General features: G+C 34.4%; 1 protein-coding gene and 1 long non-coding RNA gene across 18 annotated transcripts in view; one reads left to right on the top strand and one right to left on the bottom strand.

Moving 5' to 3' along the window:
* LOC113263098 (uncharacterized) overlaps nucleotides 1-27,644 on the bottom strand; it is a 62,273-nt gene that overhangs the window by 20,712 nt on the left and 13,917 nt on the right. The window lies entirely within an intron of this gene.
* Nucleotides 9,205-27,644, top strand: part of PPP1R3A (protein phosphatase 1 regulatory subunit 3A) — a 131,472-nt gene continuing 113,032 nt past the window's right edge. For 13 of the 17 annotated variants that reach the window (XR_008956310.1, XR_008956316.1, XR_008956315.1 and 10 more), the window contains exon 1: nucleotides 9,224-10,051. Coding sequence is in view for 6 of the 17 variants with exons in the window: in XM_044387732.3 (XP_044243667.2) it covers nucleotides 9,264-10,051 (788 nt within the window). In the remaining 11 variants the exon portion in view is untranslated. Of the gene's footprint in view, nucleotides 10,052-27,644 lie in introns of all 17 variants that reach the window. The other 4 variants (XM_044387743.3, XM_048212847.2, XM_044387752.3 and 1 more) reach the window with 2 other exon arrangements.

Raw genomic sequence — 27,644 nt, 5'->3', positions numbered from 1 at the left:
GAGAAATCACCTCCAAGTGAGGATAAGCAGAGAAATGATATTTCAGTGATGTAGGACTCCTTTATCAATTGAGGAATCACCTCTGGACTTCTCATCATTATGAAGTGTGATAAAGATCCCAGTGTGATTGCTTGGATAAAGAGGATAGATACCACTTCCTTTTAGGCGACTTGACTGATCCTCCAAGTTAGATTTTATGGACCATCCCAGTCTTAAGAATGGATGCAATAAAAATATTTAGAAAAGAAGGGTTCAGCTACTTATTATGTTCAGGACACCTTCAGGAGTGGCAGAGAGACACATTTTAAGCACTTCTTCTAATTATTAAACAAGATCTACTTAAAGAGTTTGAGGCGGAAGACCATTGAATTGTGAAGCAGCTGACCAAGTGCTAGCTTTGCCTATGCTGCTAGGGCTCTAATAAGAGGAGGGGGGAAAATTCCCTTCTTGTAGACATACTTCTTTTACAATAAAATGTAGCAGAGGATCTACAGATTTTCTAGAATTCCTTCTAGCTTATATATGTCCTAGTATACAAATATCTTCTGGTAAGGCTGCACTGTTGGAGCAATGGGAGACATGATACTGTATAAATTCTTTTCCAGCCCTTCAATAGCTAGCTCTCATTTACTTCATCCTATGAAAACTAGTACAGAAAATTAAGCTGAAATTTTGAGCCAATCCTGCAATAGTATGCAAGTAATGAAAGGACCCAATAATGCTGTCTGATCTGAATTTGGTGATAACTATAATAATATATCTTTATGGTCTCTTGGGCATGCAGATTGCCTGTTAAGAGTGAAATGCCATTCACTATTGCAGTCTAGTGTGGTTCAGCCAGGTGTATATGTGATGTACACAAATTACCTAAATAACGTGTGGACAACTATCAACAAAGTTTTTAAAACTAAAGGAAAGTCACAGACTGATAAACTTTTAAGGAAGTAAAACGATGAACACTAATTATTGTATCCTAAAAAAATTGTCTAATTCACAATGGAGAAGTTAAGTTTCACTTTCTGTGATAAACTGTGGTTCCCTTGATGGCAAGGGTACTTCTTATCCACTCTGGCACAGGGTAAGAGTATTAATAAATAGTTACTGAAGTGAACCTTATGAAATGGAAGTTTGGAGAGTCAATCGATAGTGCCTGTCCCAACACATGCATTTACTCACGCAATGAACAAACAGGCACAATTCAACACACAAGTTTAAGCACACTACGATAAACTTCATAGGGCATAAGAGTCAGAATTAGAAAATTAAAAAGGACCTCAGGGATCATCTAATTGTTTTATGATATTGAAATTCTATTTTAATGAGAGAACATGACTAGAAATCACATTCTCATTCTGTGGGAGCTAGGGATGTGAAAGAATTTATATTTAACCTTTCTGAGGGAATTACCAAATTAAAATAAGTTTAAATTCCAAAAGTGTAGAAAGGATAGTATCAGATCCTTCCCACCCCTGCCTGTTTACCCTTTAGGCCTCTAGGAACTTATGTTCTTTTGGGTTATTTTGGTATGGTTTGGGTGAGTGTTTTTCAGATGGACTGATGGGATTTGGGGGTAGGAGACAGAAAGACTGGAAGTTGACATCTCCGATGGAAAAAGATACAACAATTATAACTCTTCTTTCTCTTTTGTGGTTATTTAAGTGCAAAGTGAACACTGTAAGTTACTGTCTTTAAAAGGAAGTTTCACAAGCAGAAAGAGAAGCATTTATTACAAAAGCAATAATATCTAATGAATTTGTGCTTTGAAAAATGTAATATTTTACACAAGTTTAAAGCAATACCTTATTTTTCATTTCCGTGTATGTTATTGTGAGCTGAATACCTGCTGTTTGCTAGGCACTGTGCTTGACCTTTAAAAAAGATATCTCATTTAATATTCATAACATTACATTATTATTTGTGCTTTACACATCTATAAAGAAAATGATGATCCTTTAGAAAAGTCAAATACTTGCCCAAGGTCACAGGACCGACAATGTATGAACCATATTTTAAATAGAATTTTCTTGACTCAAGTGCTCTTTTCATAATGTGCTGCTCTCTCCCCAGTGGATTTTATTGAATTGAATTTATTGTAAAGTGGTGAGTAGATGAAGAGTACTAGCTTGGGGACTAATTCCATCCCTTACTAACTAGCTGCGATGAAAGAATTTGGTTCCATTTAACTTAAGCTCAAAAACCAGAAAACTAATCAGTGCTGTGAGAAGTCACAATAGCGGTTACCTCTGAGAAGTAGCTATTTGGAATGGATAGGAGACAGATTTCTGGCTGGAGCACTGGTAATCTATTTTTTTGGACTAGTTGGTGGTTAAATGGCTAAGTTCACTTTGGGAAAAATTCAATGAGCTGTACACTAATGATTTGTGAACTTTTCTGCATGAATGTAATACTTCAAAAATTTTGCTTCAGTTGACATAATTTTTATGAAGATTTTGATTAGCACAGTAAGTTTTTATGAGAATATCAAATGCTGCTTCCAAAATCAAAATCAAAATCAAAATAAAAAAAACTAATGTAAATTAGATTGTGGCACAAAATGACAAAGAACTCTTTATTAATTTTTTTCAAAAGTGGAATATGCTGCCTTATGTAGCAGTGAGTTTGCTATCACTAAATTTATCTGAGATAAAGATAGAAACATTCCTATTAATACATCTTAAAAGGGAGCCTTTAAAGGGTGGAGGTGGACAGAATGACTTCCAGGGAACTTTCCTACTCTAGGAGATACAATTTTAACCTTATAATGAACAAATACAAGCTCCAAATGTGTTCTACCAAATAACTTTCCAAACACTGTTCATCAGTGAGCAAATCATTTAAACTTTCAAGCTGATTCCACCTGAAAGAACATATATTTCTCACTTCCTTACATATTTGACAGCTCTTTGTTATAGGATTTAAAAATATAGATGACTAAGCTACTGGGTTAAGCAAGAGATTATGCTTAGATTTCTTTTTTATTCTTAAGAAAAATCTAAAAAAATCCACAACAGTTGACTACACTATTGGTAAAAGATGATTTGCCATAAGAAAATTTAAAATGATGCTAAATATATTTATTCACTGTACTGGGAATGTCTTATGAAAAATTAAGCAAGTTCTATTTATTTCTCACCTAAATAGTCAGATTAGATATGCATAATGTGTGTAGGTGTTCATATAAACATCATCATGTATTTTTCATATTACAAAGCAAAGAGATTTTTATAATGGGTACTGATTCAGTTTGTGCTGAACTTGAGGTGCATGAAAGGGACAGACTGGCACATATTCTACTTGTAATTCACAGGACCACCTCTTCCTGATTGTCAAATCATCATTTGCAGGTATCAATCATTATTAAAACTTTGGTTCAGAGACCCAGGAAATAAATTTTGTATACTCAATGCAGTTAAATGTAGACATGCACACATTTAACATGTAATTTTAGAGAATTTTCAGATCCTTTGTTTTCCATCCACTTACCCTGCAAGGTCGATATACCACAGGTTCCAAGCTCCTAGCCTGGTAAACTAACATGTACAGTTGAGACAACTACAACTAAGTAATGCTGACAGTGTTGCTGGCTTTGTTATATTATACACTACTTAGGCACCATGCCCTGCACGGCAAATTCAGCTTTAGATTTTTAAGTTGTTACCACGTCAGTAAGTATTCATCCTCACCCAAAATTGTGCCAAGCATTGCATAAAGCAAATACATATCTTTGGAACTTTTGGAGAAATCCATAGTTAGTGCTATTTTTTTGCCTATATTAAGTAACCCAAATGGCAGAAGACCCATAAAGGTCAATGAAAAATTTAATAAGATATTACTAGGTTATACCTGTCTTTGAGAAGCTTAAATTTTCTTTCTAGGGCTAATGCTGGATTCACCCTCACTCCAAGGTAAGAATCCAGTTGACCACTTAGATTTCAATGTTCTTATAAGTAAAATGAAGGGTTTAGCTTTGATGCATGCTTGCTTAGCAATCTTTGAACTCCAGATTTCTTTAACTCTGTATTTATATGTTTTTATTTCAATCAAAGGACTTTAAAGCACATTATTTAATCTATATAAAATAAGCTCTTGGTGCTTGAATATTATACTAGTTTTTCTTTTGTAAATTAAGCTAAAGAATGAGGATGCTACCTTTGGTGACAAACTCTTCTGCTATAACATGATCAATTACCTACACTGAATCATTCATCTCTCCATGGGGTAAATGACACATACCTTTAAAAATTTATCTTCACCTAGCAAAGTTTCCACTTTCTCCTGATTTATCTGTGTGTCCTCTATTGGTAGATAGGCACAGTTGCAGAGAATTTTTTCCCAGTAATTGGCATCTGATGAGCCAATCTGTGTCTGAAACTATGTTCGAGGCAGTGTCCTTTAACTAATAGTCCTTTAAAATATTAAGTATCAATATTAGTTATAAAAAGATCATATAATTCATTTTTATTACTTAGATCAGTAATTCCCAAATAGGAGTACACAGCAGAGTCTCTGAGGGAGAGAGAGCACAGTATAAGATATTATATTTACTGAAGGCGGGAAAGGTTAAAAAAGGTTGTGTGACTCTGTCATAAAGAAAAATTATCTGGGCACTCTGGAGATCTTTCATCAAATGGAAAAAAGAAAGTTCACAGAAGTTAATTGATTTAAAAAAATAAACTGGATCTAAAACAAATGAATTTTAATGACTATTTTCCAAAAAATGATCACTTTGTTAATTTTGAATTCTAAAGCTAAAAGTTGGTGAAGGTATGGGATAATATGGAGAACACTGGACTCAAAGCAAGAGAGAGCTGAGTTCAAGTCCCAATTCAGTTACTAAATGATGGGGCTAACATTGTTTCAGATTTCAGTTTTCGCATGTGAAAGTGAGGGGACCAGCCTAAATGATCATTAAGTGCCTTAAGTTCTGCTACTCTATAACTCTACTAAATTTTTATGTCATTTTTTAATAAAAGCATTTTATAGACTCTATACAAAAAAAGAACAGGGGTGCCTTGGTGAATCAGTTTGTTAAGCGTCTGACGCTTGATTTTGGCTCGGGTCATGATCTCAGGGTAGTGAGATGGAGCCCCACATTGGCTCAGTGTGGAGCCTGCTTAAGATTCTCTCTCTCCCTCTGCCTCTCCACCCTCCCCCAACTTGTGCACATGCTCTCTCTCAAAAAAAAAAAAACCAAAAACAAAAAATCAACCAATCAAAAAAAAAAAAAAAAAAACCAAAAAACCAACCAAACAAACAAAAAAAACAAAACCAAAACAACACACATAATATTTGAGGGATGATAGCTATGAGTCTTTCTAACTAGAACAAATTCCCTCACTCCCTGACCCTGTAGACAAAAGACTTGCAGATTGTGCGTCTTCACCAATCTTTACCAGAATCGCTTGTGCAGTCTCATCAACCTGGAAGTTCTATTCAGTAGATCTGATGGTGTACCTGAGCCTATGTAATTTAAAACACCTCTCAGTGATTTTGGTATATATCCTTGGTCAAAAATCACTCTTCTGAGTTCTCTTTTGACAAAATGTTTCTTGAGTTTAGGTTGCAAAGACTTACGCCAACAAGGAAAATAAATGTGACATTATAATTAATATCAAAAAAAATATTCTTTCTTAGCCATCTGTGGGTAAACTCAATATTTCTTATTTATGACTTCCACTGGATCAGAGTTTACAAATGCTAGATACTTGAACTTTTCTTGCTGTGACAATAAAATATCAGGTAATAGGAACTCAGTTGGCAGTGAGATAGAATATGTATTAAGCAAGAGGAACACATACGCCTATTTTAAATTATATATGTTTAAACATAATGTATAAGCATATAATGAGAACCAAATAATAAACTTTTAATCTTTGGTATCATTGTTTGCTCCTCCAAATCCACTTCCCACTTTTTTTCACCTTTCTCCATCTTGCATTCTATACCAGGAGGCTGACCTGAATGAATTGTAATAGTCCCCATAGCCTCTGGCCAATGTGTAGCCCTGGTAGGACATCACAGGAAAGGAGAATAGTAAGTTCAGTGTATTTTTGTTCCTGGATCTCTCCTGGCAAGGTCATAATTGGTCGGCTGTGTCCCTTGACCAAAGATCACTGATCCTCTCCAGCCAGTGGGAAGCTCATGGCACTCTTTGCTTTTGGGTTCGGTTGATTGTCCTCTTCCTCATCCCTTGAAAGATGGTAACAATGCTGATGTGACTGGCCCCCAGTTTACCGCACTAGCCCTTGTGGCTTTTCTGCATTTATACTTTATAAATAGACCTTGTAAATAAGCCCTTCTAGAAGGAATGATCTTATTTTGAGCATGATGTTGACTTCCCACTTACTGGGATCCTGACTGATACAGTCCTTTACGTTAAAGTTATTTTTGAGAATCTTTGATTACTACAAAGAAGTGAAATATGTGAAAACTTGAGCTGTAGTTTGTTAAGAAAAAAAAAAGCCCTAGTTCTGTAAAAAAAAAAAAAAAAGTATGCCTAAGCAGTTGAAGTCATGGTAAAAGTCATGTTAAAATTGAGGTAGTGGTGAATATGAGAAAATGGGACGTTGATCTGATCTATGATATGGAAAAGAAGCAAGGTGATGTGAATCTTCACTGAATACAAACACCAAGTCACAAGGCTGAAACCAGTAGTGTTTCTTTACATGCTCCAGAGACACTGGATATGTGATATTGCATTCATCTGGGGGCAGCTCACTAACAGAATAATATAGGTAAACTGGAAGGAGTTCATAGAGGAGTAACAAAATGATAAAAAGCACTGGAGGATTGACATGTGAGAAGAGAAAAAAAGATGAAATCACTGGGCTTTAGCTAAGTGGTGACTAAGGGGGAACATTCAACTGTCTACAATTATGCAAAGGTTATAAACTGCAAAAGAGAGGCAGTGATTACTACAAGTCAAGGGAGTAGTGCTCTGTGTAAAGATCTAAAGAAGGGAAAAGTTTAGTTCAAGTAACAGGACTATTTTCTAATGTAGAGCTATTTTATGTCTTATAAAGTTAAGTGTTACATACTAGAGTCTTCGAAAAAAAACAAAAATCAAATTACAGATTATTACTTAATCTTATATATGTGGACTCTATATAGCCTATTGTCTATCTATTGATGCATCTTAGAAATCAGCCTTTCACAGCATATTTAGAAATAAAAATAATGCCTGCCACTGTTACTGTACGTTTTGTGCTAGATATTTAACATGCAGCTCATTTAACTGTTAACATTGCATTTTAACAGGGAAAGAAAAAGAGGGTTAAAAAATTTGAGCAAAATTCTGAACGTCACCCAGCTAGTAAGTGTCAGAGACAGAATACAACCCAAGGGGTCTTTATCTCTAGGCCTCTGCTTATAACCCTTGAATAGTTAGATTACTTTGGGACATCATTGTATCTGCAAATTTTCATTCTTCTATTATTTACATGACTATGGATTATTGGCCAATTCTAAAAAGTATTTTGTTACTAATTTCCTTGAATACCTAGTGATATATTTTAGGTACATTGGAATATGGCTACTCAAGGCTCACAGTCATTAACTTTGCAAGGGATAGCCATTTTCCATTCTTGAACAATCCATGAGGTCACCACTCATTCTTGCTATATGGATGAGGTAAAGCTCAAATAATTTTATTTCCTTTTTATAGGCACCACTTGTTTTTAACTAAAAAAAATAATTTCCTGAGCCACTATTTTATGCAATTCAAATTGTCCAATAAGTTATAATGTATTTACAAAGATGTAATTTTAAAGAAATGCTGTTGGGCAGCTCTCTCTTTTAAAAAAAATTAATCACCTCTCACAATTTAATTAATTGAGTGAAGAACAGGAGTCTCTTCTCCTCTATGACCCTCAACCTCTATGATCAGAGATAACCATTGCTAACAATTTCTTCTGTGTCTTTCCAGGAATTTTCTAGGCACATATCTGTGCACACTTTCTTTTCTCACTTAGCCATTTATCTTGGTTATCTTTCTGTATCAACATATAAAGTGCTACTTTAGCCTTTTTAATGACTATAAAACATTTTATTGTATGGGTGTCACATTATTTATCCAGTTTCCTATGGATGGATATTTGGATAGTTTCTAGATAGAGTTTTTAAAATAATCAATTCTGTTATGAACATATATCTATATTTATCTTCATATACTTATACTGATAGGGTAAATTTCTAGCTGGAACATTTCAGGGTCAAAGCATATGTATGTTTAAATTTTTTTATAGGTATTTACCTGATTGTCATCTCCACAGTGGATTTTATATTAACACAAAAAATATGGTGTTCTAAACAGGCTGCTCACACTTTAAAACTCATATCAAACTCCAAGATGTCATGATATTAACTTCCTTGTGGGCATAAAATGGCAGTTTGCCAAAGATGAACATTTTATTCTACATAAATATTTCACTCCTGGGCCAGGCCTACCATTGCCCATTTATATTTTCAAGTCAATAACACATTACTTGTGTATATTTTTCCATAGTTTAATTAAAAGAAACTAATGTTTAAAATAACGGATTTGACTAATTATTTGTTCTAGGCCTTGGCTCAGGCCATTTCTTCCACCTGGAAAATCCACCTCACTCCAGGCCTGCATGTCTATATCCTACCTACCCCTCATGGCTTATTTCAAACGATACCTTCATCTAAATCATGTTTCCTCAGGACTCCCAGAACCTCTATTTAACCCTTTTACAGTTCACGTTTTACATTGTAAGTCCCTGTTAAATAGTAGTTATCATTATTATTAGGCACTGGATTTTTCCTGCTCTGTAAATATTCTTTTCTCCTGTCCACCTTTGTCTGCTTCAATGGATTGATTTAGCCCAAACGTCATATTAGTATTATGATACTACTTTTATTTTCTTTTAAAATAAATGGTCTATGTTTTTATTTTTAAGATCAACTGGTTAAAACAATTCTTTAATTCTAAAGTTTCAGATTTTTCAACACAGCAAAAAAATGATTTAAAATATCTTTTTGGAACTCATCTCATAAACACATGCAACTTTAAAAACTGAGAATTAAATCTGAAACATACTGGTAAGAGTAACATGGATGCTATCATATTAAAGGCTTTTGGAGGCAAGCTAGCATAGTTTACACGCCATTGGACCTATTTATAGAGCTGACTCCTTTCTGCAATGTCAACTGTAACATAATACTTATTTTAAGCCTCAGTATCTCAAATATCAGCCTCTACTAGTTGTACAGTCCTCCCTTATTTGATATCAGAGAGCCCAATGGAGCCTTCTGAAGAACCTAGTCAGATTAGCAAAGATAACTTTTTAGAAGTTCCTAATTTATCTGATTCTCTTTCTGAAGATGAGGAAGTTAAAGCTACTTTCAAACCTGGCTTTTCCCCTCAACCTAGTAGACGAGGTTCTGATTCTTCTGAAGACATATACCTGGACACTCCATCTTCAGGTGCAAGAAGAGTTTCATTTGCTGACACCTTTGGATTCGATCTTGTGTCTGTCAAAGAATTTGATTGCTGGGATTTACCAAGTGTTTCAACTGGTTTTGACTTAAGGAAGGACATTTTTCACACAGAAGAATATGTTTTATCTCCACTATTTGATTTGCCTTCTTCAAAAGAAGATCTTATGCAGCAACTTCAAGTACAGAAAGCAATACTGGAGTCAACTGAGTATCCTCCTGGGTCTACAAGTATGAAGGGCATTATTCGAGTTTTGAATATTTCTTTTGAGAAGTTAGTATATGTGAGAATGTCCTTGGATAACTGGCAGACACATTATGACATTTTAGCAGAATATGTCTCAAATTCATGTGATGGTGAAACTGACCAGTTCTCCTTTAAGATTTTATTGGTGCCCCCTTATCAAAAAGATGGCAGTAAAGTTGAATTTTGTATACGTTATGAAACTTCTGTTGGTACATTTTGGTCAAATAATAATGGCACAAATTATATACTGATTTGTCAAAAGAAAGAACAAGAGCCGGAGCCTGTAAAACCGCGGGAAGAAGTTCCTAACAGACAAATAAAAGGCTGTTTAAAGGTAAAATCAAGGTGAGGATCTATCTTACATTCTTTACTCTTCATAATCTTAAAATCTTTTTATGTCATTCTTTATTTCATGTAAGAAATAGCCATTCTGTTTAAAATATACTGCTCATTATATAAAACAATGGTGCTAGGCTTTAACAAGGTCAGTGCTATTCAAATAATAGCACTGTGTTAGCTCTCCTCCAAATGCAAAGAAAAGTATGGGTATAATGTAGTAGATGGGGCAGTAGGAAGGCACTATGTGCATATTGCTTGCCTAATGACTTATGAATTGTTAAGTCCAAACCACGGAATCTAGATTCTTAACATGTAAAATTTCATTTTGACATTTATAGTATATTTATTTTCAGTGGGTTTTAAAGGTTTATGCTGTACTTCAAAACATTTCTGATTAACATAAAACAGTTTCAAAATGCTCTTAGTGCTCAGAAATTCATAGGCTTCCCCCCAAACTTCTTAATGATTAAGTCATATAGGACTGTTCAGAGTACATGTTAAAGAAAATCATATAGCTATGACTTTAATGGCAAACCAAGAGAAAGACAAAAGTGTATGAGTAATGTATAAATTACACATAAAATTTTATAATTACAACCAAATAGAACACAAAGTAGTATAAGTTAGTAAAAGCAAATTGAGCATAATTTAAAAAAAATGACCCAAATAGAAATAAGTATATTCAGGTTTATAGATCAGAGATTTGGGATATGATTCCTCATTAATAACCCTGCTCTCCTGTTAATATAAAAAAAATAAAGAAAACTGCATTCAGCTCTCTCTATTGTAGAGTTGGCTAATTTCCATGACACTAGCAGATAAAACATCCAGGAGGAGATAGATCCCTTCTGCTCCTCAAAGTGTCTCAGTGGGAAAATCCACATTGCTCCACAAGTCATAGGCAAATGTTGGATTGTCCTCTGGGTGGTCCATCCTAACTGTTACTAGACCTAAAGATTCTACCAACTGCTCCAGAAATACTGTAATATAATGGAGAGGGAACTGTATTCGGAATCAAGACACAGAGATTCTAAGTGGAATTTAATAAAGACATAAGGAAGGACATTGGAAAAATTTTAGCCTCTTCATGCACTAATGCCTTGATCTATTATATGACAGTAAATAGCAACTACTAAGTGTGTTGTTGTTAGTCTAATGCATTAATGAACTAAATATAACATAGGGGGAAGCAATTCAGTCATATAAAATATTTCTATTTTCATTATCCTTTAAAGGCATTTGAAAGATTGGCTTACTCAATTTTGTGAATTTTGCCAACTTTCTTAGTCCAAATAAAACTTTCTCAGATTTTAACTAATGCTATTAAGAGAATAATACAACCATAATCTCTACATGTGCTAAAATAATAACTTAGATGTTTATGAAATTGATCAGCAACACATTAGCTATATAGACAAAATAAGCTCAATACTATTTAACAAACTAATTTATATACACAAACATACACATTAAATACAAAAGAGATCATCATGAATAGTATCTATTAAATGTGCTGCAACTTTTCTCTCTGTTAGAGAGAAACAAAATTTAGAAAAGTCATAGCTTTATTGTCAAAGAGCTAATAGAAGAAGTAGTGTTTAACTCAGAGGATTTTTCTGAAGTTAAAGATGCAGCTTTAAAATTATAAGCGATACATACTGAACTATGGTAAAAATAGGGGATTCCTTTGATAGGCCAAAGTTGACTTAATAGCAAGAACAAAAATGGGCACCGATAGGCCTAATCTTCTACCCCACTCATGATATTATTGGAACTTCTCCTAGGCTAAGATATGTATAACTATATATATCCATACACACATTTGTATTCAGAACAGTAATCATTGGATTCATAGCGGACACCATTCAAGTTTTAATATTGCTTTGGGGAAAAACCTGAGAAGAACTAAACCACAAAATGGTCTAAAGGCCTGTAAAGTTTCCTAATGAGTTATAAAAATGGAAAAAATCTCTCTCCTTCAAAACCACAAATACATTTTCTGCACTTCTATAACTTAAAAATGACCAACATAATTCAAACCACATTTTGAAAAAAGCATTTGCCTCTGGAGGAGGCCTTTTGTGCTGAGTTTCAGTCCAACATGAATTTTTACATCTGATTTATATACCACTCAAAATGGAGTGTATAAAGGAAATCCTGACAGATCCTTAGAACAGCATGTGCCGTAATAGAATATTTATACAGCTTTTCCATGATATAATTTATATGCAATGGGGTTTCAAATATTCCTAAAACTTACACAAGAGAGCATTATCAAATTTCTAAATGAATATTACAGTTGGATTTCATTGTGAAGAATTTAGTTAGGGAAAAATAGCACACCTTATTAGTGTTATTTTACAAAACGTGTACTTGGCTAAAATAAAAGTGAACTAATACTTATTTGATCAAAAAATTATAGCTTCTAAAATATCCTCCTCCCTCCAAAGAGTTACATAATTTAAATGGGTCTTTTTTGAGTGTTTCCACACTTCCTCCATAGCTTAATTTGGAGGTCACTTCTTCCAACAGATAAATACAGAAGAGAAATTTATGTGGATTTTTGCTTCATACTGAAAGTAATTAACAATAGTTTGTTATATAACTCAGAGTTAAAGTCAAAATAAGCTGTCCTAATGTAGACAGTAACATCTAACTTGAATTCCTTTCAATACCAAAGTTAATTTGCTATCAGGGTCCTGGAATCTTCTGAAAGTGTCAATAATCCCTTCTAATAAGTACAGAACGAACTGAGGGAACACATTTAGTGAGGTAGGATTTCTGTTATGTCAATCACCCTAGGCACTATACTTTTTCTATGGAGATTTTTTTCAGGTCAGACTTTGTAAATCTCTATATTGATGTGGTTGTCTATTTTCTTCGATGTTTGTTAATCTATCCACTTTGACAGAAAGAAATATCTAAGGGACGGGAAAGCAGAGTTTGTTACTTGCAGGCATGTGACTGAGAGTGACCCAGAGGTATTTAATTGCACTGAAAGGCACGCATCATAAGATACTTGATAAGTGTCACCACATACATGGCACAGGGGTGTGTGCCAGCAAACAAACTAAGTAGATTTCTGATCTACATCCCATGGGCTTTATTTCAAAATAAATGGCCAAAAGAAATAAATGACATTGATATAAATTACCTTAAATGTACATGCATAAATAAGCTAAAAATAGCATTCAGAAGCAGTTAAAATTATGGGCTTCAGAGTTAAACATATCTGGCTTTGGGTCCAAGCTCCACCATGCTATGACTTTGGGCAAGTTAAGCTTGGTTTCCTCATCTGTTAGTTGGGAATAACAATAGTACTATCTTATAGGGTTGGTTGAGATTTCTGTGAAATAATACATATAAACTTTTGACATGGTATCTGGAACATAGTAAATTATCAGTAAATGTTAACCAGTGTAAAAAAGACAAGGCTAACTCTAGCTTTAGATGGACCTCAAAAACCCTAGAAAGGCTCAAGCTGCCCAAAAGTCTCTTTCCTTCCAAGGTTCCTAAATTTTCAGCTTTGGAGAGCCACTTCTTGGTCTCTTGTAGGACTTTAATCAATAAGTAAAACTAATTAAATTGTAACTTTTCTTGAGACGTGTGTCACCTTATATCTGAAACATCTTAAAACTGGTTATCTTAATGACTACTAAATATTCTACATTTACTAGATGATAAAATGGAGGACCAGATAGGAAGGGGTAAAAAAGGCATGCAGTTTGGCATTGAACAGACATGCATATTAATCCCAGTAAAATAATTACTTATAGTTATGTGACTGTGGACATACTACTTTACGTCTCAGCACCTCAGTTTCTTCATCTGTAAAATAGGGGTAATGATGAGTGACATTGTGATGATTCAATTAATGTTAAGTTAGATATTCTTAAAGTTTTTAGTGCAGTGCTGGGCACATATAGAGTAGTCACCAAAACCCAACTATAATTGCCAAAATCATTATCAAACCTTGTTCAACTAACTAATGTCTGATTCTTGGGCTTGCATTATTTCTCAAGATATCATAGCCTACCTTGTTCAGGTTCCAAAACTCATTCAACAAGTGTTTATTAAGGACCTGTGTGTTGTTAGACACCAGTATCCATGAGAAACATGGCTGGAAACATGACCCTGTGAAGGTGAGGAGATGTCCCAAGGAAAAAGACCTCCAATTCTTTGGGTATACAGCGGAAGCCATGGATAAAAAATAAAATAAGAACCATTCACATTCTGTTTCAGGTTTTCTAGAATATGCGATCTATAACTGATCTCGTGCATGGGCTAGGGGAGTGACCTTTTTTCCCTTACCAGCTGCTAAATGTATGTTCCCAACCGTTGGGTACACAGACTGACTTCATCTGGTTTTGTATTTTATTAAGTGAAACTAATTTATTATTTTAAGTAAAGAAATGGCATGATATAGGTGTTGGATGGTATTTATAACTTGGCCAGGTGAATGCAAATAAATTCCTGAAAGACTTCAATGCCAAAGGAGAAAATTGATCAGTCTTCAATTTTTGTACCTGAGAAATAGAACCAGGCATGTTTAAGAAGGGAAAAGAGAAATACTTTCTAAAGCATGATTTTAAGATTACAGAGAGTTTACCTTTCAGGGTGGTATAAAATCATTAAAATGAGGCCAAGAAAAGCATTGGAAAATGGAGCATAAGATATGGTAATGTTGCATGTTCCAGTCAGAGCCATTGGATCGTGAGACTTCCTTAATTTACACTTACAGTATAATCTGGGATCCTGGAAATAGTCCAAAGAGGTGTAAATAGCCCCACGAGACCTTTAGGACTTAATGTATTCCATAACTAACTTGTTGTGAGTCCATACTAATTGTGGAAGCCAGGTCTGCTTGGGGGGGGGGGACCTCTGGCAAGGCCATATGGAAACATAAAACGCAGCTGCACAGGACCTGTCAAGAGGACCATTTGGAGGCTGCCAGCTGGTTGACAGCAAGGAGCCAAGTAGCTTAGTTTCCTTGGAGATCTACCAGGACTTTGTGGCTTCCTGGTTTTCTATAAATCCATACCCTTAGAAGCCTAGACACCCTGGCGTAGTTTTGTAACCTTTTCTAAGAAAAGGGAAACAAGAGGGTCTCATCATTCAGGGTGTTTCTCAAGTTCTAGCTGAAGGGAATCACTATGGATGCCATTTCTTACATGGATCCTCTGGATCTCCATAAGCTTTAACTTCCCACCCAAAGCCCATCTGCAAGCCTGTAAAAATTATTATTATTATTATTATTATTATTATTATTAGATTTTATTTATTTGACAGAGAGAAAGAGCACACAAGCAGGGGGAGCAGCAGAGAGAGAGGGAGATGCAGGCTCTCTGCTGAGCAGGGAGCCCAGTGTGGGGCTTGAACCCAGGACCCTGGGATCATGACCTGAGCTGAAGGCAGACACTTAACCAACTCAGCCACCCAGGCACCCCAAGCCTGTAAAAATTCTTATAGGGCCCAAGCACTCTGAGCCAATAAGACTCTAAGCAAAAAAAAAAAAAAAAAAAAAAAAGAATTGAGACACTTAGTTTTTCACCTTCTTCCAATTTTGCAGACTGTGACTCTTGTCCCTGTTCTAAGTTTTCACCCCAAAACCCCAACAGAAATAATGCAGGAGAAGTAACTTCAGGAGCAGATACCTAAAGTGGGCCTGACTGCTTAGTGACCTGGCAGACTTAAAAGATCTTCTATGCTCTGACACTTCACTTTGAAACCGTGCCTGAAATTTTTATATACATGTACACACACACACACACACACACATACACACACACACCCCTTTCCTTAAATGCAGACACATCTAGGATGGCAGGGGCTATCTTTGTCTTAAACCTGATTAAGGTTGCACATAGGGGCTTTAATTTTGGATTGATATGATGGAAATGGATAATTTTAGAGCAGAGAGCACCATGAGATACAAGCAGGTTTGAGTACAGAAGCGTGAGGACTCTGGGGGTCTGGAGTGTGTGTGTGTGTGTGTGTGTGTGTGTGTGTGTTTAGGGGAAAAGGTGGATTCCATGCCAGTGAGGCATAATAGAAACAGCACACTCTTTAAAGTGGGGCAGATTTGGGTTTTCAGTCTAACTAATGACTAACTGTGAACTTGGATAAATTATATTTTGTATCCTTTTTAGTAAGGCCAAAACAGAGTTAATAATTTCTACTTGGCAGAGGTGCTATGCGAACTACATTAGCTAACACATATAAAGCATCTGTCCCAGTTGCTGACACTTCACAGATATTCAAAATGGCATTGGTGATAAATACCACTTTAAAAAATCTTGTATATGGCTAGTCCTATGCCCAAGATTAATGGAGGAATGCTTTATTTCCTCATTATCATTTCTGCTGCCAGGAATCAGACTAATAAAAAGTTTCAAAATTAGTTGTAGTATAGATTCAATAAACTTTGGGGCATTAACCAAAGAAACTAACTAATATTTATACCATTGCTGCTATGGGGAAAATGATTCCCAAATTCCAGTAATTTCTGGGTTACAAAAAATTTGGAACATTGCCTGTTCATAAGTTGAACACTACTTAAAAAAATAACTACAACATGTTTCTTCTTAAGATAGTTCTTAAAATGGTTCTTTTGGACTAAATAAATGAGATAGATACACACAACTTCACCTTATTATCACTTTATACCTAGAAGATGAAACTGAATTTTACTTAACTCTTTTCCTCTAAGAAAATGTATTATACACCATTACATTTCGGTCATTCCTTTGTTTTAAAGCACTCCCCACCATTATATAAAAAAGCTCTTCAGGACATATGTCTCGAATCTTTTCAGGTTTTTATTCTGCTTCTCTAATAGTTTTACTTGGGTAAATGGCATAGTAGTGTTATTATCTATTATATAAATAATAACTGGTTTTGAAGACTTAATCATATCATCCTGCTGTTTAAAGATTTTATGACAAAATATAAATTCCTAAATTGGACTGTTATACAGCATTGTTTGGTGACAGAGATCAGTTGTACAGTAAACAAAGCTGTCTTAGGTAATTTTACTATTCCCTCCCCCTCAAGTGAGGGGGTCTGAAGATGGTCCGTCTGTGTTACACTTAAGTGCTATTCAAATCACAAAAAGAAATTAAATGCTAACATAAGACAATGACTATCCTATGTGTGGTTGTGGATTTGAATTTTACTTACCCCTTTTGAAATTTGCAATAGTAAAAAAGACAAAATTTCAAAAGACAAAATATCCTCCAAATTTATATTTGTAAAGCATGCCAAATAGTAGATCCTTTTGTTAATTATGTGAAGCAGATTTTATAGGCCATTTAACACTGATGGTATTCTGACTTGTTTTATAGATTTAAGCCATGATACAAAGCGAATAGACTCTAAGAAAAACCCCAAGCTTATTTTCATTCTTAAAAATTACTGTGGATGTCTTTACACAATTACAAATCACATAGAACAGTGTAGGTAAATGTCAGCTTCATAAGCCATATAATGAAATGAAGCTGGTAAAAATACTCACATTTTGCTAATATCTCCTTTTGAGGATAAATACAGGCAATTTTACAATGTATTGTTATAACTTAAACCTTCTGGGTATTTACCAGATTTTATAAAATCACTTACAGATGCAGTAAAAAAAAATATAATCTTCACATATATTCTAATAGGTGTATAAGACTATTGTGTTTGGTGTAAATAAACTTCAATCATTGTTTCCAATGTTAATACAACATTTGATTTCAGAATAATTTTCAATAAATCACATAGTTGTAGAAAAGACCATTTAATTCTATTTTTTGCTTTGAGGCAGAATTATTCCAAAAACTACCCAGGCCAAATGGTTATATATTCTCTTCTGAATCATCTTCTGGGAAGATTGTGCTCTTCAGTAATGTATTCTATCAGGAATTCTAAGTCTTTTATGTAGCCATTCATATTGTTCTATGTCTTTAATCTTGTCATTTGTTTACTCTGATTCTTGGTTGAATTAAATGTTGGCGTCCCTATCCTTACAAAGTTAAGCAGAATCGTATTGTTTCTGTGATTGTTTCTATTTTTTAGGTCCACTAACCTAATTTGCCCTGAGGTCCTAACTAGTAAACTAACAAACTAGTTTGTAGTTTTTAATGCAAAAGTCAGAGAAGAAAAAACTTACCGCCAACTACATTCTCTGAAGGGGGAATGACGTCACTAGTACAAGGACTGTGTGCACTGTGGGCACTAACATTCCAGGGGCTGCAGGGAATAGCAGGCTAGCTAAAGAGCTCTCCTAATCCTCTGTCATTAGCTCTGAGTTCTGAGTACTGGAGGGATTGGTGTTATTACTGTATTTCCTATGGGAGCCAGGGAAGAGAAGTTACAAAATTTAAAATATTTCAGAAGATTACTCAGTTTATTTCTCAATTCTACCTAAAAAGATAGCTGTTAGAATCTCTGAAGCCCTCTTAGACAAATAATAAATAATTTAGAATAACTATGTACACTATTTTCTAGATATCTAATTTTTAAATAAAATTTCACTCAAGAATGTAACTGTATGAGACACTGAAAAGAAATTTTACATAGGTTTGTAAAAATTAAATATAATATAAACCAGCTGAAACTTAAATTGGTGTAAGTGTATCATTTTATAGAAAGGTTAATACAATATCTACAAGCAGAATTCACCTGAATATGTTAAATTTCTTGAATCCGTGTGTGTGTGTGTGTGTGTGTGTAATAAAAGCTTTATTTTAACTAAAAGCTATTTGTTCTAATCAATGAATATGTGCAGAGAACTGAGACAGCCAATCCAGTTCACAATTTATTTAGTAAATTGAACATAGGGGGCAGTTAAGTAATATTGCCCATGTCTATTTGAATTATTCTTAATGCATTGCCTTTTGTGTGGAAAAACTACACACACACACATCTGTACATAATGAGCTTTTTACTTAAACATTATCTTGCTTGTGTGTGTGTATGTGTGTGTAATGCATATAATACAGGTATTCTTCAGATAGTTCATATGTTTTCTAATATTTCCTATTTTCTGTTTAGTAATATCTCATTAAAAGCTAACTTGGGCAAACCAAGTTAAGTTTTTAGACAATGCTAGTTATAGGGACATTCAAGACATCTGTTTACAAATCTCATTAAACTCACATAGTTCAACAGGACTGCTACTCCTATTCCTGATTTATCCATGTTATGGGATTGCTTTTGCTCTTATATTGCTTTGTTATTCTTCCTTTAAATTATAATATTTCTGGCAATATTTTTTCATGGAGTAGTTAATTCAAGGGTACAAAATAATACGGCTTTCCTTAAATGAAAGGGTTGCTGTTTACCATGTTTGCATCTGATGCAATTTATCTATAGGCAAAGAAATTAACATTTAACAAGACTTCCTGTTTATCAGATATTTGTACATCTGGAAGCAAGAGGACTTCCATCATATGGCCCTCTATATCCATTTAGTCAAAATGTTTACAAAGGTGGCATTTACAGTGGTGGCCTTTCCCTGCACTTTAAAAAACCTATGTGTGTGTTATCTTCCCAACCAGACTGCAAGTTCCTTGAGGCCAGGAATGATGTATTTGTTTAAGCATTATTGCCTACTGTAACTAACAAAAGGATTTCCACATAAAAAGCTCTTAAAATTAATATTAAAGGCAACTGATTTTCTCATTGATAACCCTGAGGCCTAGTAAAATCCAAAAGCACCTTCTGAATAATTGAAGAATGAATTATACTTGTTACAGTTTTAATGATGAGTGCTTTTATTGTTCTCACAATCTTTAAAGATCAGATGCCTTCTGTACATCTCCATCTGGATATCCAGGTGGCAAATTAATTCCCTTAATGTCTCACACCAAAGTTACATTTCTCCTCAAATCCTAACTCTTCTTCCTTTATTCTATATTTTCTTTAAAATCATAGCCATCATCCCTGTGATGCAAATAAAAAACTTCAACATAATAACTGATTTCTCTTTTGCTGGTTCTTATTAATTCTATGGCCATTAGGTAATGATTGTTCATTGGATCAAAAATAAAAATTACTTTAAAAATTAAAAATAGGATAAAATATAGAAAGACTATACCTACTTATCATAAAAATAACAGATAAAAAGGAAATTTGTTTCTGCAATAACCATGTATTTGTTGTCCAAATTGACTCAAAATTAAATATAGAAATGAACACATTAACCATTGTAACATCTCGTAGACAACCTAAAGTTAGATGGTTCCTTTCAGTTATCAAGGTATCAACAAGAGATCAAATTGAGAAATAAATTAACATAGCCTACTATGGGATACTCTTATTATTGTCGTTCCTTCTATCCTAAGTCTTCTACAGAGCTGATTCATGGAGTCACCACAATATTACTTTGAAGTAATGCCAAGTAATCTTAACATCTCAAATAAAATAAACATTCACTGGTTAGCTTTTGGCTTTCTTCATACCACAGTCCAGACCAGTGGGACCAGAGTCAGAAAAATCTAATAGGCTGACAATGATAGACCAAAGACAGATATTGTATGTCTACTGCTCAGAACAAAGTCATTCATTCTTCCTTCTTTCTAGGGCCAGGATTGGGGCCAAAACTCGTAGTAGTGCTACTGCTGCTCATATGGTACTCCCTGATTCTGACACCTGTGGATTCTGGGCCTGCCTGCTGTCCTGTCTGCTTTTCTTTACCTTAATGTCTTCCTTTGACTGGGCCTTTCGCCTCTACCAGATTCCTCCTGTGTATCTAAACCTAAACTTTATTAAGTCATACGGTACTATCAGCTCTGTCTTGGGATTGCATTCTTGGTCTTCCCCTACAGGAAACCAAAAAAAAAAAAAAAAAAAAAACCACAAGTGTTTAAGAGGAGTAATGAAATGGGTCTAAATGTTTAACCTTAAAACCTACATAAAGGTAGTGTGATGGATCTGCTACACTCTATTGAATACTATCTACAATTTTTTGGATATAATTTTAGATTTGAAGAAGAGTTGCAGGAAGAATATGAAGACTTCCCATATTACTATACACATATGTTTTAAAACTATATAACAGAGGGGTCCAGTTGCATTGATTCTTATAGGCAAGAGCTTTAACTTTTGAAAACTTTAAGCAATGGTAACTTTCTAGTTTGCAGCTAATTGCCAATTTTGCAGAATAGAAAATACGTTTAAAATATCCTGTGAAAATGTTAAGCTCTACCTGAAATAGTACTGTCATTAGACATTATAATGTTTTAAATTTTTTAAAAAAAATTAAAGCTTTAAACATTATACGATTTTTCTTTTTACAGAAGAATTGGGAAACAAACATATTTTAGGAAATTAGCATAAATAATTATATTTTTATGGCAAAAATAATATGCTCCTCTATACTGATACAGCAATTAGTTCTTACATTACCACCCTCAACTAACATCTGATAGTTTTCATTTAGAGTTTTACTATAATTTTCCTAATATCCTAAAGAACTTTATTGTGTAAAACCTAGAGTCACAACCCAAAGTAAAAATGTACTATTGAGATAGGCAATGCATAGCATTTGTGAATAGTTATTTTTTTTTAACTTTCTAAGAAGTTTTTAAATGAAGTTGGCTGGAAATTAAAGTTTTACCATTTAAATTTGTTGTTTTCCAATTAACTTTCAATATACAAGTGGAGATGGGTTCCCAGTGAAAATATTATTTGTGAGACTAAATTAAACATTTTCTGGGTAAGGCTTAGCTGTTGAGAAAGTGGGGGGTTATTTTTTTTAAGTACAATAGAATATACTTGTCTGTGATGAATTGCAACCTCTAAGGAAATTAATTTTTTGGAAATCCTTTTCAAAATTATGTTGGCATGATTATAAATGTCAATTGTGTGTGTGTGTGTGTATGTGTGTATTTCTCCAATTCCTAGGGAATTCCTTGACCACTTATGGTATGAAATTCCTTTCATTTGCTAATTTTGTATCTAAGGATCTGTAACATTAGTTAGAACTTGGCTACAAAACTAGGTGGGACTTTCATGTCATGTATGGATTGTATCTTATTGACAACTTTAATTCTATGATATTTACTACTTTAATAAGTTACCTTGTTCTTTTATCTAGAAATTTCTAATTATATCAGCTAAAGGAATACGTGTTTTAAATCTACCATGATTTCTTAAGTGATATAAAGTTATTTCCCATTAGATCACCTTTATACGTTGTAGTAAGCAACACCAGCCCCATTTCACATAAGAAGAAATTTAGGCAAAAGGGATTTATTTGATCAAGTCCAGAAAATATTTAAGAGGAGAAACTAGGTTTGTGATTTCAATGCTCTAATCTCCTATGGCTCTGACCCATAATACTTGAATAAGGCACTTCATAAAGAAATAATAGAGTTCCTATTTTATGTAGAACACTTCTAGGTAGCTTCTATCTTCAAGCATGAATTTGGTTAAGGGATAATATTTATATATATGACAAGTTAGCTATCAACGTAGTATGTGCCAAACAGAATGACACATACTCAGAGAAAACTGGAGGAGATACAGAGCAATAAGCATTCAAGAAAGGACTGTTATGCAGGCTGCCCTCATTAGGAAGAGCATCACAGAAGAACTGAACTTGACCTTGGAACGGTAAAACTTGGGTACGTGGAGAAGGAGCAGGGGAGTTTTTACAGAGAGTAAAAAACATATGTGTGGAAATGGCAGTGCAAAGGACAACTTGGGGATTTTGTTAGTCAATCAGACTGCCTAGAATGGACAGAATTGTGAAAGTCAAACTTGAAAAAAAAGTTGAAAAAGAATTGTACACTCTTGCTAGGCTGAAAATCTGAACTTTTGTCTCCCTATTCAAGGGTAAAGTAGTATTTTGGTTATATTAATTCAGAAAGTATTCAGAGTAAATTAATGAAAAGTATGAACCAGGTTGCTAACTATAAGAAACGAGATTGATGTAATTGTAAATGTTGATCATAATTTCCCCAATGTTTCTCTTCTAACATGCTTTCCACTAATCATGTTTTATGAAAGATTCTTTATTGCCTTGAAAAACTGCTTATGGCACTTAGGAACACCATCATACTTCTGCTTGTGTTTTGGGAGTCTCATGGTTTAAAAACCTTTTCTATATTTTTAACCATTTTTTACTTACTGTCTCTTTCTGTATTTAGAATGGTTAAATACAGGTTTTATTCTTTTCTCATTATCAATATTAGTTATTTAATTTTGTTAGAGGTCATCTTTAATATAAAAAGCAGATACGTATGATGGCACACATTTTTAGGTATTCCTATACCTATTTTATAGGTGACTCATTTTACTGCTCTGGTCATGCTCAGGGAAAATTTCTTTTTGTAATTAGTTGATCCAAATTCTTCCTTTAAAATCTAAGGTTTATGTTTTAACTTAGTGAGCAATATTAGTCCAAGACTCTCAATGTTTATCCTCATGGATGGGTATATGGAAATTACACTAGTATGGTTCCTTCTATATACCAGTGACCTCAAGATTGAAAGAGTATGGGTCTCAGTTAACTTGAAAGAAAAAAAATCATCAAGATATCAGTAGCAAAGTTCGTACTGTGCCCTTTAGCTTGTGCACTGACAGAGAATAAACAAACAAACAAACAAACAAAAACCACCAGTGACTGGAGAAATGAATAAGGGGTCTTCATGAATTCAACAAGTGTTACTGAGCACATACTATGTGCCAGGTAATGTTCTAAACCCGAGGGATACATTAGTGAAAAAATGACAATCTCTTTCCTTGGTTAGCTTACATTCTAATGGGAGGGAAAACTTATAAGTAATTAACATGAAGAATAAGTAAGTTATGTTAGAAAATGGCAAATGCAATTGAGAGTATAAAATACAATACCGCATAAGGATGAGTAAAGACTGCACATCACTGAGAAAATGACAGTTGATCAGAGACATGAAGAGTCAGTCATGAAAAAATCTAGGGGAACAGAGTTCCATGCTGAACAAAGCCACAAGGGCAATACTTGAAGCAGTTTCAAGTGATGGACCTTTCCCCTTTGTTAACATTAGGTTCTCATGCTCCTTATGCCTCCTATAAACTCTTGGCCATACCAGTCACCACATAGCCACAGGGTCTCATGCAGGAAAGGCACGAAACCTCTTTAGGATCCCCTTCTCCCCTCTCTGGCTGCTCTTTGGTTGCCCAGAGTCTCATTTCCTATCTTTCTACATCCATCTTTTCCACTGGTGCACCGCATTGCAATTTTGCTTTAGTGAAAATGGAGTTGTGCTACAGTTAATCAAAGGAGGAATTCAGCATTTGAATTATTTGAGTTAAAAAGCACTAGATAATTGTACCTATCATTATTTTTATTTTCAATTATTTTGATTATCCTGACCGTTGACTACTAGTATTACACATATGGAATAAGCTTATGTAAATTGAGACATGTAAAAAGAATTTTTTTCATAAAATCAACACTATGTACATACAAAAGAAGGAAACCGTTGTAAAATGCTGATCCTCAAAGATAGCAACTGCAACCCTGCAAGTGTCCTCACTTACATACCAAGTCAGGAAAAAAGAAGACCAGAATATATGTGGTTGCAGTATTTTTATATGAACCATTCTCTTACACATGATAAACTCCAAACACACTAAGCTATCCACATTATCCACAAACTTACGTTTAAATTATTACGCTGCAAGTTCTGCCTTTTTCAATAACTGTCATCTCATTTTTACTATTTCACCTCAAGACTCTAATCGTTTCTTTTATAGGGTCTAACCTACCAGTGTCCTTGGCAATACACTATATGGTGCTTGCACCTGCAGTAATTGTTTGGACAATCTGCCACACAGTACAACTGGAAAACGTTTTACTAGTTCAGGTCTAAATTTTTACAATCACTATCAGTTTTATAATGAGCAATATAGATGTTAAAGTAGAAATGATGGATGTCTCTTACCCTAAACAGTATGTAGGCTTCTTTTCAGTTAAAAAAAAAAATAAGTAAATTTAAATGCACTGAAGTATGGGTGGGTAATCCCCATGAAGAATAAAAATCAATTGTTTTATAGACTTAATAGTAGCAGAAGTACAATTTGTGTAAAATTTACATTAATGCTAGACTATTTGATTATATATACCATCTTCTCTCCCCACCCCATGGAAACTCTTAATAGCAGAGTATTTTTACTGAAGGACTTAATTTCACACTAACCATACCTTCATAGAGTAAAAGCCAGTGTAGAATAGTAAAGTAAACTGGTGTTTCTCAAGCTTGGCTGCACACAGGAAAGGGAAAAATAAGGCACCCATATGCAGGCCCCACTATAGAGACTAACTGAATTGGTCTGGAGCAGGGCTCAGAAATACGTATTCTTTAAAAAGCTTCCCAGGTGATTCTGATGTGCCCAAGGATTGAAAATAACTGGTATAAACAAAAGACATAAATACAGGTGTTCTGAATTATAATTATTTTTAAAAACTGGAAATTTTTTAGTACCAAAAAGAGTAATGCTATTTAAACAAAAAAGAAAATTAGTAAATCTAAATGAAATAACACTTTTGTAGGTATGGTAAGAGGGTTAAGCAAGAGTAGCAACATAAAGGATAAAGTTAATTGCCATTTAGAATGAAGTCAACTTTCAAGAGTTTTCTTTTAAAACAGTTTTTCTTCTTGAAAAAATGTATATTTTCTGATTCAGAAAATCAAGCTTTTAAATACAATCTGCAATCAGATTGTAGGATCTGACCTCCTCTCTTTACAAGCCCACATGTGTGCACAGGTGCTACTGCCTTCCTGGACTCCCTCCCTTCCTTCCTTGAGTTTGGGATAGTGCTCCTAATATTTTTTCTGTAGGACCCCATGTTTCCCCAATCATGAATGGTACAATTGTGATTTTTACTGCTGGTTTATATTTCTCTTTCTTTAGACTGTAAACTTTATGAAGGCAGAGTTTGTTTAATCTTGGCTTGTGCTCATGGTTTAACTTCTAGTATAATGGCTAGCAAATATTAAATATTTGTTGAATGAATACACACTGAGTTTTAGCTAACATTATTCTGAATTAGCAAGATGTCCAATAGAAGGACTGAGTCCTTTAAGCCCCCTTGATAGAAGTATTCTTCAGAATGTGACTACAAAGTCTGCTGTTAGCTTGTTAAGAGTGTGGCAGAGATTCCCATCTTTGGCAATGTAGCTGCATCTCAGCAGAATTTGGCTCTTGTACCATACTCCTTCCTCAATCCCAGTCTGTGGCCCAATGTCTTCAGTCAAAAGGCTCCTTGCCTTTTGGTTCATATCTGGTTCTCAACTAGTCCTTCCCAAGCACCATACTGCTCTTGTACTGATCTCCAACCACAGTCTTATTGAGCCCTTCTCATTTCATCTACTTAGGATTTCCTGATAATAAACTTTGCTCTATTTAATTAGGGATCGAAAAGCCTTCAACTGAGAGAGTCATCCTGGCAATGATGAGCTCCTGCCTGCTTACTCTATCTTTTCCAACTGTAGAATCCAGAGAAAATAGCATTATGTTTTTACTGTGAGCTTCCTAAATCAGTTGGACTTCTTTCCTCGAATCTACACGTTCATTTGCAGCATTTCTGAATCTGCTTACACCTACTTCAGTCTAGAACCTGGGGAGGACCAATAACTGTTGGTTGTTTTCTAGCATTTAGTATTGAAATTAACATTAGAAGAATGTGAAGTATAATTAGCTGCTTGTGATAATTATATTAATAAAGATTATGTTAAAAATAATATTGTCTCCTATTTAAAGAGATTTAATCAAACAAAGTCTTTGTAGGGGGCACCTGGGCGGCTCAGTTGGTTAAACATCTCACTTCAGCTCAAGTCATGATCTCGGGGTCCTGGGATTGAGCCCCACCCTGGGTTCCCTGCTTAGCAGGGAGTCTGCTTGTCCCTCTCCCTCTGCCCCTCCCCATGCTTGTGCTCTCTCTCTCTTTCTCAAATAAATGAGTAGAGTCTTAAAAAAAAAAAAAAGACAACCCACATAGAGGAGAAAATATTTACAAATCACGTATCTAGTAAGTGACTTATATCCAGAAGAAGTCTTACAACTCGATAATAAAAAGAGAACCCAATTTTAAAATAAGCTAAGTATCTGAATAGATGTTTCTCTAAAGAAGCTATTTTAATGACCTATAAGCGCATAAAACAATACTCGACATCATTAGAAACATGCAAATCAAAACCACAGCAAGGTATCACTTCACACCCACTAGAATGATTATGATCAATAAGAGGTAATAACAAATGTTGGCAAGGACTTGAAGAAATTAAAACCCTCATGAACTAATGGTGGAATTATAAAATGGTACAGCCACTTTCTAGGAAAATAGTATGACAGTTTCTCAATATGTGAAATAATGGAATTACCATAGTCCAGCAACTTCACGCCTAGGTTTCTACCCAAGGGAAAGGAAAACATGTCCACACAAATGTAAATGTTTATAGAAGTACTATCCACAAGAACCAAAAGGTGGAACAATCCAAATGCCCAATAACTGGTAAATGAATAAACAAAATGTGTTATATCTATATAATGTAATACTATTAAGCAATAAAAAGAAAATACTGATACATGCTACAATATTGATGAGTCTCAAAACATTATGATCTGTGAA

This window comes from Ursus arctos, unplaced genomic scaffold, assembly GCF_023065955.2.
Source record: "Ursus arctos isolate Adak ecotype North America unplaced genomic scaffold, UrsArc2.0 scaffold_3, whole genome shotgun sequence".
Lineage (NCBI taxonomy): Eukaryota > Metazoa > Chordata > Mammalia > Carnivora > Ursidae > Ursus > Ursus arctos.
The sequence above is the reverse complement of the archived record's forward strand: the minus strand, read 5'-3'. Positions and strand labels throughout refer to the sequence as shown.